The sequence below is a fragment of the Lolium rigidum genome, chromosome 3 (assembly GCF_022539505.1).
Source record: "Lolium rigidum isolate FL_2022 chromosome 3, APGP_CSIRO_Lrig_0.1, whole genome shotgun sequence".
Lineage (NCBI taxonomy): Eukaryota > Viridiplantae > Streptophyta > Magnoliopsida > Poales > Poaceae > Lolium > Lolium rigidum.
This window is the reverse complement of record NC_061510.1, coordinates 162,539,693-162,552,009: the sequence shown is the minus strand read 5'-3', so window position 1 is coordinate 162,552,009 and position 12,317 is coordinate 162,539,693. Positions and strand designations below refer to the sequence as shown.

At 42.5% G+C, this 12,317-nt stretch overlaps 2 protein-coding genes across 2 annotated transcripts; one reads left to right on the top strand and one right to left on the bottom strand.

Moving 5' to 3' along the window:
- Positions 1-1,114: 1,114 nt before the first annotated feature.
- On the top strand, positions 1,115-2,386 carry LOC124702620. The gene is made up of 3 exons (XM_047234784.1): positions 1,115-1,201; positions 1,278-1,545; positions 2,006-2,386. Exons 1-3 carry the CDS (start codon positions 1,118-1,120, stop codon positions 2,152-2,154), a joined length of 501 nt encoding a protein of 166 aa, XP_047090740.1. The 5' UTR covers positions 1,115-1,117; the 3' UTR covers positions 2,155-2,386.
- LOC124702621 (metacaspase-1-like) lies at positions 2,324-4,199 on the bottom strand. The gene is made up of 4 exons (XM_047234785.1): positions 3,652-4,199; positions 3,230-3,563; positions 3,021-3,141; positions 2,324-2,946 (listed from the first exon to the last, which is right to left on the bottom strand). Exons 1-4 carry the CDS (start codon positions 4,019-4,021, stop codon positions 2,686-2,688), a joined length of 1,086 nt encoding a protein of 361 aa, XP_047090741.1. The 5' UTR covers positions 4,022-4,199; the 3' UTR covers positions 2,324-2,685.
- Between the last annotated feature and the right edge of the window lie 8,118 nt (positions 4,200-12,317).

Here is a 12,317-nt window from a genome sequence, read left to right as displayed (position 1 = left end):
TCAGTAACGTGTGGACCATAAAGAGGTTTATGTATTCAATTATGAACAACATAAAAGGAATGGAGGGATTTATGGGGTCAGTGCTGCAGTTTATATTGCCCACTGTATTGCAGAACAAACAAACTATTACTTGTAGCAGTATGGCACACTTCCTCTACAAAGAAACAATGCTCACTGCACTTGTATCTGTAGCATATGACCCTGATTAAATGCATCAGCATTACTTAGACGCTATTGGGATGGTAAATAGATGTGTTTTAAAGACCCTCATGCTTTGTGTTGAGTAACTTTCGAAAAAACATATGAACCTAAATGGACTAAGAATTTCGACATCTACCAAGTGACATCAGAAAGATACTTTATGCTGCCAATGACTTGATTGATCTGGATTTTTGGTTGAGGGAACTCTGATAAATGATTCATGTTTAGGTTTGAAGTAGATTTTTTGTAAAATAGAAAGAACAATATATTCAGTAGAACTGAGCTGTTTGGGTACAGTTACAATGTGTGGTTGACACAACGTGTTTCAACAACTCCTTGGTAACGATGCCCTGTTACTTGAAGCCCTCAACTCTTGCTTGTTGTCCCTTTAATATAGTGAGTAAACATCTTATTCTCCTTTTAATAAGTTGTGCTAGGCTGCTAGCGCAATCTGACTAGCAGCTAATGGCTTGGCTGCCTCTTCTTGTATAACTATTGAATAGCAAAAGTACTCTATGAAGTCACTCGTCTATATGTGCTTATTTCTTAATTCTCATGATAAATTTGTTCTCATTCACGAAAGAGTCCCTTTGGATTTGGAATCTGTTCTGAAAGTAATATAGCTGTATAGCTCAATTTCGCAACAATAAGGATTCATCTAATAGGAGCTATTATCAAATATTTTAAATAGACTGTTTTATCAGGGACAAAATCTTATGCTTTTCTCAACTTGTTTATGTGCGTTCAGCATTTTGTTGGTTCTGTGACACAACTTGCTAATGATTGGAATTTTGGAGCCCTTAAAATTTTGCATGTAACTTTAAATTTTTTTTAATGAATAGGATGGAAGATGTTTGTATTCTTAGTAATTTACTTAAATTGTGAACATGAATTGACTTTATTTTGCAGTTTTGTCATGGACCCCAATATGAAGCAGCTTCAAGAGGCTCTGGTTGACATTGAAACTGATGCAGAGCAACTTCTTCTGGCTAGGCATCAGGTATGTATTCCAGCTTCCTTACTCTAGCTTCATCTCATACACCGATATTTATGATTTGTTCTTCTGTGCTGATCAGTTAGTGGAGAATGATAAGATGAGGAATGCTAACAGGGAGGCGCTGACAGCCTTGCGCAAAAGAGCCAGGACAACCAAAACTAGTGTTCCATCTCCCTTTGATGTCATAATGAAAGAGATGGAGGGAACCTCAGGCAAGCAGCTGGTAAAGGAGATATGCCCGACATGTGGAAACCACGACCCCAAAGAACATACCTGGCTAATGTTTCCAGGATCAGATATTTTTGCCCGCGTTCCATTTCATGTAACACACACTATTCTGGACAAAGGTACCACCACCTTCTCTTATCTTGATTCAGTACATTTTGTTCACTAGTGAAGTAGGCTTGATCCATGCAATGCTTCTGCCATCCTTAAAATCCACAAGAAGACTTCCTTGTTTCAAGTTTGTTCCATTCTGTTGATCTAGTCTTATTTACCACATGATTTCCGTAACTTATGTGAAGTAGTGGTTTGAATCCATATTTTTGGTGTAAATGCATTTGTTCGCATGCAAACTGTTAGGTTGATTGTTACAGAAGCTCAGGGTTATCAAGCTTAATTCAATACTCATTTACTTATTAATACCCAATGCTATCTGTTGGCATCAAATTGTTGTGACTATTGCACAAGTCTAGGATTTGCTGTATTTTGTGCAAATGCAAAGCGATGCATGCTGCCCTGTGTGTCTCTAGCCAGCTCCTAAGTAATGATGATTTGTGATTCTTATCTCATTTCACAATGGTGCAGATCAAGAACGCCTAGATTATGACACCAAGAAGCTGCAAAGCTTTGTGAAGGAGAAGTCATTCTTGATCTCCGAGAAAGGCGCCCTCGCGGACAAGATCAGCCCTGGCATCGTGAAATCCCTTGTCAGCCTTACAGATAAACCCAAGTAGGCACATTTGACAGGACCAAGGCGGACAGAGGCGTAATAGAGAATCATGTTGACCTGCTGCAGTCCGCAAGAATATGCCAACGAAGTATTTTGTTGGGTTCACTGAGTCTGGTAGTAGCAATTGTAATTTTCTTTCTAGGTAGATGTGGTTTGGTTTTGAACTTTTGATGTACTTGTAAATTACCAAGACAGCAAGGCACTTATAATTCCACTGCAGTCCATTATGTTTTCCATGAACAGGGCATACATAGGCGCTTGCCATGTCCAGTCATGATCTCGAGCGATCGTTCTGTCTGAGTGCAGGACGACAGCAACATTAGTAGTAACACAAGCTAATCAAATCACTGTGAAGAGCATAGCCGATCAAGGTCAATCGGGATACACAAGCTACAGGCGGGACGACAGCAACATTAGTAGTAACACAAGCTAATCAAATCACTCTGAAGAGCATAGCCGATCAAGGTCAATCGCGATACACAAGCAGCAGGCGCGTAAACTGCTGGTGATGCTCGATGCGATGCCACTCGGATGCTCAGAGGAGAAAGGGCTTGCGGTAGATGTCGAACACCTCGGAGGAGCAGAGCTGAGGCTCCTGCACGCTGCTGGAAGTGACCATCTTGCGGACGAAGGAGCCGACGCGGCCCGGGAGGAGGCGGCGGCCCATTCCCTGGCCGTCGCGGATCGTCCCTCTCATCGCGCTCAGCAGCCGCCCGTACGTCGTCCCTGGCTCCGATTGCACCGCCTTGATGAAGCTGTCCGTCATGGCGCCGATCTCAGCGGACTCGGGGAACCCCTGGACATCACGATAATGATACATCAATCGCAGAGGGGGAAGCAGATCGAGGTACAATATTCATGTGTACGTACACTGGAATCTGCAGACTTCTGGTCGTCTTTGCAGCCGCTGATGGAGATGGCGAGGCCGCCGCTCGTGCCTTTCGGCTTCTGGGGCTGACGGTTGTGGTTCTCCCACTGCCAGTACCCGGTTCTTGGAGAGAATTTGAACACAGCAAAGATTCGTCAGATTTCTCGTCTATGTAGTCTGTACTGACTAGCTAGAGATGTTGCATCTGTACCTAGAGAGGCGGCAGAGGTAGCGGAGGTCGAGGATGGTGCCGCTGTGGCAGGTGTCGATGATGGCGTGGAGCTTGACGCCGGGGCGGAGCGGGCGGACGATGGTTTCGTTGATCTCATCGTCCAGAATCTTGCCTTTCTCCTCGAAGTCCAGCGGGCAGAGCGCCTCGTTGTAGCCGTCAACCTCGTCGCCGTTGGTGTCCAGCTTCTGCACGCCGTGGCCGGAGAAGTGGAACACGAGCGAGTCGCCGGCGTCGCAGTCCTCCACCAGCCACCGCATGGCGAGGAGCAGGTTCTCCTTCGTCGGCACCATGTACGGGTCATCGCTCTTCTTTTCTGGCGCAAGCACAAACGCGTACTCGATCATCAGAATCACTTGTTCGCACCTCTCGATCGCAGTTATAGAATGGATTCTTGGATTTACCGGTGAGCACGAGGATGCAGTCGCTCGGGAAGCCGAACTTGCCGCAGAGAAGGCTCTTCATGGAGTCCACGTCGTTGACCGTGCCCCTGAGCTCGTAGTCGGTGCCCGTGTAGCTGACGCCGACGAGGACAGCGCGCTTCTTGCCGCGGGCCACGGGGTAGCCGGCGGGAAGCTCGCGCCTGACGGGGACCAGCGTCCGCGGGGGCGCCAGCACCACCGCGTTACCCACGCTGCGGTGCCGCTCGATGCGCGTCACGCGGTGGCAGAGAGCGCACCGGACGCTGGAGCTCGACCCGCCGGGCGGCGCCACGAGGCCCGCGCCGCAGTGGCTGCACCACGACGTCGTCCTCGGCGGCCCTGTGTTGCCCATGCCGCCGGTGAACAAGCTCTCGCGTCTTAGCGGCGCGCGCGGGCACAGAGAAAAAACAGACACAATGTTCTAGAAGCTGCAACGTAATGCGCAACGGTGCATACTGCGTAGGGATTGAGATGCCGATTCATGGGACCATCCTGCCTTGGACCTGAGAGTTGCAATATGCCAACATGGGGATGGGAGGTAACGCAACGCTTCCTTTATTCCAAGAAGCACTGGTTAATGGCAGGCCCGACCGTTGCTGCTTTCGACGTGTAGTTACCATCAGAATACGATTCATGTCATCTGGATAATATTATGAAGGGTCTTGCACAATCTTCCGTTTTTCCCATGTTTGTCTCTTGGTCGGTCAACGATGTTCCTTTTACATGTCTGTTAAGTGGGAACTGAAATATAGATTTTTTTTGAAATGGAGATCAAAGCTCCATCATGGATCGCATAGGGTTGATACAAGAATCAACCATCTAAAAAGAAAAGAGATAACATGGAGCAGCATTGCACTAACATGTTAACCTAAGATCAAAACGCCAAGTAAACTAGCTGCATAAACCACGTGCGACCCTCTCAAGCCGTTTGCACCAAGTATCCAAATTCTTGCATTTCCCCATTGGTTATAGGTAGGATCACATACGAATCCAATATGTAGCCAGCGGTATAACCTACATGGAAGATGAAATTTTTTGCATTGTTAAATATAAAATCATTGCGAGTATTCTGAATTGCCCAAAGTAAAGCACATACACAATCTCTAATTTGTGCTTTATCTTTTTTGCCACCCCCGCTAACCGATTCCCAAATAAATTTGTGACATTAGTAGGATGGACAATATTAAACGCCAAGTGACGCAACTTTTGCAAAAGGAAAACGGAAAAAGATATGTTGAATTGATTCATCTTGATCACAAAACCAACATTTTTTGCTCCCTTGCCAATTCCTTTTCGCCAAATGATCTTTAGTAAGCAGAACTTTTCGGTGCATGAACCACATAAAAATTCTAATCTTAAGTGGTACTTTCATTTTCCAAATATATTTAAGAAGGAATTAATCCATGTAATCTAGATGCAAAGAAAATGTCCGATGTTGTTAACTTCCAAACAAAAACATCCGGCTGTGTGGTTAGCTTAATTTTTTTTTTTTGAAATGGTTAGCTGAATATTAATCCCTTTTCAAAAAAAAAAGCTGAATATTAATAAGCTGGCTACAAATTAAGATGAGTCCATCTATATTCCTTGTTAATTTCGATCATTTGCCTAAAAGCTATGTTTAGAGGTGTCTGACCCATACCACTAGCAACTGATATTTGTTTTCTTTCTACTATGTTGTAGAGGGGCGGATATTATTGAGAAAGAGGTGTATTTCCTAACCACATATCTTTTCAAAAACGAGTTTCTACACCATCACCTATTGTGAAAGAACCTCGTTTAAAGAACCTGTCTTTATCTTTCATAAGGCCCTTTCAGAAAGGGGGGATATCAGGCTTTGCTTTAACCTGGAATAACGATTCAGAATGCAAATATTTATTTTTAATAAATTGTTGCCAAACACCTTGTTTAGCAAGGAGTTTATATAGCCAATTGCTTAATAAAAAAATATTTTTTTAATTCAAGCACTTCAAATCCAAGACTGCCTTGATATATGGGACGAGAAATAATGTTCCAATGAGTAAGTCTACACTTCCTCTTACGGCCATCACTTTGCAAAAAAAAATCGATCTAAAGTAATCCTACCTTTTCCGCACCCATATAGGTATTTTAAAGAAGGATAACATTAAGATGGAAAGCTAGTTAAAACTGAATTGACTAGTACCACCCGATCACCATATGAAAGCATCGTTCCCACACAATTTGCGAGTTTCCTCTCGAAAAGGTCCTCTATAGACTTCCATTCACTATTGTTAAGCCTACGATGGTGAATGGTAATTCCCAAATATTTGAAGGGAAAAGAACTAGCCACGCAACCAAAGAGGTTGATATACCCATGTTCAACCTCCTTAGCTTTACCGAAACAAACAAAAAAACTCCACTCTTATGGAAGTTTATTTCATTCCTGATGATTGCTGGAAGATACCTAGAATTAGTTTCATTTTTAGCGCTTTTTCTAAATCATGATCCATAAAAATAATTGTATCATCATCGTATTGCAAGATGGAAATCAATGTTGAGGAAATCGCTTATCGGTGTCAACTTGGTTGGCTGGCGATTAGGGATTAGTAGGCAAATCGGCTAATTAATCGGATGATAAATGAGTTAATCGGGTGCTAAATGAGTTTATCGGCTAATCGGTGACTATGAAGTAGCGATTAATCGGACGATTTTTAGAACAGTCATTGAAAATAGCGCCATCTACTAAATGAGGTGTTAATCCCTAACCTTGCGTGCTTAATCAAATTTGCTAATGTATCTACAATTAGGTTAAAGAACATAGGTGACAGAGGATCACCTTGTCGCAGCCCCTTCTTAGTCTGAAAACAATAACCTACTAGACCATGAATGTGCGCTCTGCCGCGCCTGTCTGTCCTAAGGATAACAAGTTGGAAATGTTAAAATATCATATAGATGGTAAAACTTTTGATAAATTGAAGGGAAAATTTGTAGTGTGAGTAGATTGCGGGTGAGATGTATAGTGAAATATGTCCCGCGCCTCTCCTAATTATAGTTTGCGTTGTTGGATGGTTCTGATCTCTTATTTACAATGCCTTATTTAATCTTGCATTCCTTGACTTAATTTTCTAAAATTGTTGTTATACCTCATTCTATTACTTTGGGGATCCATGGATGGCGATGTACAGAAAAGTGTAATCAGCTGCAGAGACATTCAGGCGTTTATACAAGCTCTTCGGATGCAAGAACATGAAGGCGCATGTTACCCTGTCCATCCATGTGTAAAGAATAATATGAATATTTGATAGAAATGGATGATAGAAACAGTAGATAAAAATTTAAAGTTTGGAATTATTACGAATATATCATCTTGATGAGACGCAAAGATGGTATTTTGTAAAATATATTTGAATTGGTTAATTAAACTTCAGAGAAGATGCCTCGATAGAGCCTCAAAAAGTAAGCATGAACCAGTCCAATAAATGAATAAGTAGCAGGCTTATTCTAATTTTGCAGCAATCAATGCATAACCCAAGAGAACCATTGTCATCCATTCGCATAATATATGGCAATTGATGACTTTTTTCCAGCACAATTCCAGTGAGATTAAATATGGCCGGAAGTTAGAGAGTGCTCTTTTATTTGAGAGAAAATGATGCAAATGGAATCATGGAACAACATTATACTTGTTGTAAAGAAGCTTTTATAACTTTTCACAATAGAAAAATAGACCTATCTGTGATTAGTTTCTAACAATAGATAGATGAGCGATGACAAACAGAGTCAATGCAACCCATAAGCAAATAAGGCTTTCATAATTGGTAAATTGAAAGCTGGAGCCTTGATATGAGCAATCATCAACAGCTGCAGATACATGAGAAATTTCAAATGATTTCAAGATGCATCTTCTGCAATATATATGTACTTATTTGGAGCAAAAGGTATACCTGATGTGGTGATAATCAAAACTGACCAAAGAGATCTATAATCCAACTTGACATTGTATACCTGAATCATCAATAACTGTGTTGACAAACAAAACAAAATGCATACAAAGCAGTGAAACAGAGTAAGAGGCACCTCTTTTTCATAAAAATGGGACAGTAAGAGGCACACAGACGAGGCTCTCAGCTTTGCAGATTTTGGATGACAGCTGCAGACTGGGGAGATGAAAAAATCCTTTGCCAAATTAGCAAAATAATCCGAGAACACAAATGGTAAAAGAAATAACTGAAGAACATACCAATGGAACATCAGAACGTTTTAACCTCAAAAGCCATCATATATAATGTTTCTTGATACCAGGAAACAACAAAGTTGTATAGTCTCAGTATAACTCGATATTATACGTTGGAGCTGTACATCTCAATTTGTGCAAAAGATAAAGAGGAAGTACCTCAGGTTGGCTAGATCAAACACTCAATTGGTGAAGATTTGGTTGCCACTGGCCATCAAGGCAAGCGCTCTGGTAGTCAGATAATAATGTGCTTATGGAGCTAGTGCAATGCAACTAGCTACGTGGGCGTGAGCTACTCGCTGGTCTTGCGCTACGGGCGAGCATGAAAGGCTAGCTATGCCGAGGTCGTCTGTAGAAGCGAAACAGTATGACGTTAACCTGAAGGTTGGCCAACATACTTGAAGGTTGTGCATAGCTCATTCGGTCTCAATGATGGGTTTTCCCTATTTCAGTATTCTCAAGTACTCCCTCCGTCATACGAAATTTGTGTAAAATTTGTTATCAAAATTTGAACGTATCTAAATACTATTTAGTGTCTAGATACATCCAAATTTAGACAAATCACACATAACTTTCGTGAGATGGAGGAAGTATAACTGAAGTCCATTGGCATGGAAGTTGAGCATACCCCCAAACATTGGTCTAAGTAGGGTTGGGCAGAAAAAACCGATGACCAAAAAACGAACCCAAAAAGATCAAGTCCGAAACCGAAAATATCGAGACCGAAAAAATTGATCAAAAGATTGGGTAGAAAATTTTATAGCTCGAATTTAGTTTGAAAATTTCGGCCACTTGTTCCCGGTAACTGAATGGAGCGAACTGACCGAACTATATGTGAGAGTGGCCACTTCAAGGCTGAACAACTTCGGCGTTGTGTTATCAGCAAAAATATTTTACTTTCCAATTTGTTAGTTTGTGGCTGGCATGTCACTATTGGCGTCCAAGTCTATTTTCTTTTGATGTTAGATGAAACTTGGCAAATACGTGACAACTGTACAATCTGATGTGAATGTAAATCAACTTGCTATTTGTGGTGTCGTTGAATGTTTACTATTGCAAATTGATGTGAATATGTGCGTTAAAATAATTAAAATTGCTGCTGAAAGATTGACATCATGATTACCAGAAACTCTCTAAGTTTTGTGTTAAAAAAAACTATCACACAATTCGGTCGTGACCGAAACCGAACCTGAATTATTGGGTACCCAAATTATCAGGTAGTAAAATAAACAGGTAAATTTCGGTCTTCATTTTCAAAAGATCGAATCTAAAATAGACCAAAATAGAAAGATTGAATTTTCGGTCCTGACCAAGCGCCCACCCATAGGTCTAACTAACTCAATGGACTTTGTTCACAAAGTCATTTTCCAGATTAGAGAAAGAGAGAGAACTCATTAAACTAAATAACAAAGTAGTGATAGTAGTATAAACAGAAAGTATTAGGACCACGACTAGGGTTTGGGATTAGATGGTTCAGTCGACTTTGAACCAAAAAATGAATAGTATTAACAGTTTTTTCATTAAAAAATAACTTTTGATATCTGAACCATCAACCTTTGTGCCGCGACACCAAATGTAGATACTAACACGGGTGTTGCTCACAATCATGATAAGTATGGAGAATCACAATGTGAGCATGGAGCATGCACCAAGGTTAAATTAAATACATAGAAGTAGCTCCCAAAATCATTGCAAGTCCGCAATATTACAGGTCGGCGAATCAAGAGAGTCTCACAAGATCATCTTAATCATGTTCGTCTTAAGAGAAAATATGACCACCTTCCTTGATGATTACAAATCAGAAAAATTGTCATTACGTGATTTACTAAAGCATTTGAGTTTTAGTTTTTCCGGTGCAACGCACGGGCACTTTTGCTAGTAATATCTCAGAAATAAAAGAAGCCAAACGAAACCAATTAACTCGACCACCAACAGCAGTTACCAAAAGCCTACCATCGGCATTCATCGCCATGATTACATCAACGTTTCTCGCGCAATTGATTCGCAATTGATAGTCGCTGGAGCAGGTACTTCAGCCGTCCGTCCAAGCTTGTTCAAGGAAATCGCGCATAGGAAGCTAGCGGACATGCCCATTGTGGCGACCCCGAAGGTCGGGGCTAGATAAACTTAGATCTTGATTTGGCATAAGCATAACCTAGATCTCTAGGGTCTACAGGGTGAAAATCGATAACACAATAGTGACTCTATGACTTAAAGAAATAATACAAGCTCATAACTGAGCAAAGAACCAAAATATTACAAGCAGAGGTCACTGACCTGATAATTCATCAATCAGCGAAAGCGAAGTTATGCTATTCTAAATAGCAAGATAGCAAAAGGCCTAAGAGGCCAGGAGCATAACAACGGGGTCCCAGCCCATAGATTCCAGGCTGCCACCTGGAAATCCTAAGCTACTCGTCGATGTCGACCTAGAAACCACCATTTGTTGGAGCGACTTCGTCTGAAACAAAACATCCAAAGCTGAATACAGAGAATCAGCAAGACTTAGTACAACCTGTTAGCAAAGCGGGTATGTGAGGCTTTATGTGGAGCTTATTTTGCGGAAAGCCGGTTTTCCTTTGTAAACAAGAGGGAGCAGAAACTCGTCTATTCAGATCATTTTCAAAAGGGGATAAGAGACCGATATCACTAGCTCTACTGATCATCATATTGAATCCACCGAATATTTATCATCACCTAAACCTATCAACTAGGATAACCCCCTCGATACCCTGAGAAGGGATCCTTATCACACATTTTTCAAGTTTTACGATTAGGTTCATATCGTTTATGATCACAGAGTCCATCACCAAGTCGTCCGACCGTGGACACGACTTTTCGAAAAGATTTAACCCTGCATGGGTGTACAACTTTACCCACACGCGCCGACCGACTCTTAGCGCCGTACGATACACACTTCCTTGGTGTGCCGACAGAGGGTGGTCAACCGAAACCTTTCCCTTACTTCGCCTATTCCATGAGTCAAACTAACTGGGAAACTCCGTAATCGTAGGTAGCCATTCTCCGAGGCAGTCCCGGTCATTGTGTGCATGGGATCCAGTTGAATGCCTCCAGCATCCGTCACCCTAGCCACGCCCTATATGATGCACTTTGAAAACATTTTCCACCTTTTCTCCATGTGTATGGCAAATGAAACTCGCAATCTAATTGACACATGGGTAAGCTAGGCAAGTTCGGGCCAAGGGGTCCCCATGGGCCCCGTGTGGCTGTACGCTCAGTCTTGGTTCCGAAGGCGAGAACTCAGGTCCTAGTATCGGCGAGAACGAGTCAAATCACTACATCCCCATGTGGCGGCCCATCCAAACCTTTAAACATGTTTATTAACATAATCACTGATCTTACCACATCATCCTGTCAAACTAGGTTCATTCGCAGCTCTGATTCATCAACCGGATGGACCAGAATTCGTCAACTAAGCATGGCTAAGCATATTCGATATAACGGCTCTAGCGATGCACACATAGCTCAAACCTAGTCTTGCTGGGAGCAGTGGATCAGAGTACTTAGGCTACAAGGATGGTAAATGCAACACACATAGGATAACTGAAAGAACATCTCTTGCAGTTTGTTTTGTGTGTTTGATGTCAATATATGTGATACACTAATGTTTGGTTAAGTGGTACAGGGATTACATAGTTTCATATTTGCGTGTGTTGGATTTGGTCGGTCTGTCAAAAGTTAACAGGAAAAGCTTGGCGAGCCGGATAATCCGGGCCGGATATTCTTGAAATATCCGGCCCCCGATTTTGGCTAAGTCTTCGAGGAAAAGCAGACTCGGTGGGGGCCGGACATTTGGCCGGATAATGTCCCGTATTGTACCGGGGCCGGATTATCCGGGCCGGATCTTTGGAAATATCCGGCCCCTCGATTTTGGCTAAGGACTGGAGGAATTGTGGATCAGTACATGGGCCGGATAATTGGCCGGACAATGTCACTCTTTTGTTCTGCAGGCCGGATTATCCGGGGGGGGCGGATTATCCGGCCCTACTTACACCGGATTATCCGGCCCCCGGAAGCAGCAACGGCTCAATTTCGAGAGGGGTATAAATACCCCCTTCTTCTACCTTGGTTGCTTGCTCAATCATTACACAAGAAATCTGTCAAGCCACCTCCATTAGAGCCACCTCAAGAAAGTCAAGATTTGCAAGATCTCCTTCCTCCCCCAACCAAAGCTCTTGATCTTTGGGGATTCGAAGGAGAAGACACCGATCTACATCCTCACCGAAGCGTTCTTCATTTCCCCCTCTCTTGTTTGAGGGATCTCATGCTAGTGTTCCTATTTGGTTCCCTAGTTGATTTGTTGTTGATGTATTGTTGTTGATTGTTGTATTGTTACAGATTTGGGAGCCTCCAATTTGGTTGTGGATGTGTGCCCCAAGAACTTTGTAAAAGGCCCGGTTTCCGCCTCGAGGAAATCCCTTAGTGGAAGTGGGCT

Excerpts from the sequence above, each read along its gene's own strand:
- LOC124702620 (XM_047234784.1), top strand. The coding sequence starts at position 1,118 with ATGGACCCCAATATGAAGCAGCTTCAAGAGGCTCTGGTTGACATTGAA. Across the intron at positions 1,202-1,277 it reads TTCTTCTGGCTAGGCATCAG|TTAGTGGAGAATGATAAGAT; the intron begins GTATGTATTCCA and ends TGTGCTGATCAG. Across the intron at positions 1,546-2,005 it reads ACACACTATTCTGGACAAAG|ATCAAGAACGCCTAGATTAT; the intron begins GTACCACCACCT and ends ACAATGGTGCAG.
- LOC124702621 (XM_047234785.1), bottom strand. The coding sequence starts at position 4,021 with ATGGGCAACACAGGGCCGCCGAGGACGACGTCGTGGTGCAGCCACTGC. Across the intron at positions 3,142-3,229 it reads TACCTCTGCCGCCTCTCTAG|AACCGGGTACTGGCAGTGGG; the intron begins GTACAGATGCAA and ends ATTCTCTCCAAG. Across the intron at positions 2,947-3,020 it reads AGAAGTCTGCAGATTCCAGT|GGGTTCCCCGAGTCCGCTGA; the intron begins GTACGTACACAT and ends CGTGATGTCCAG.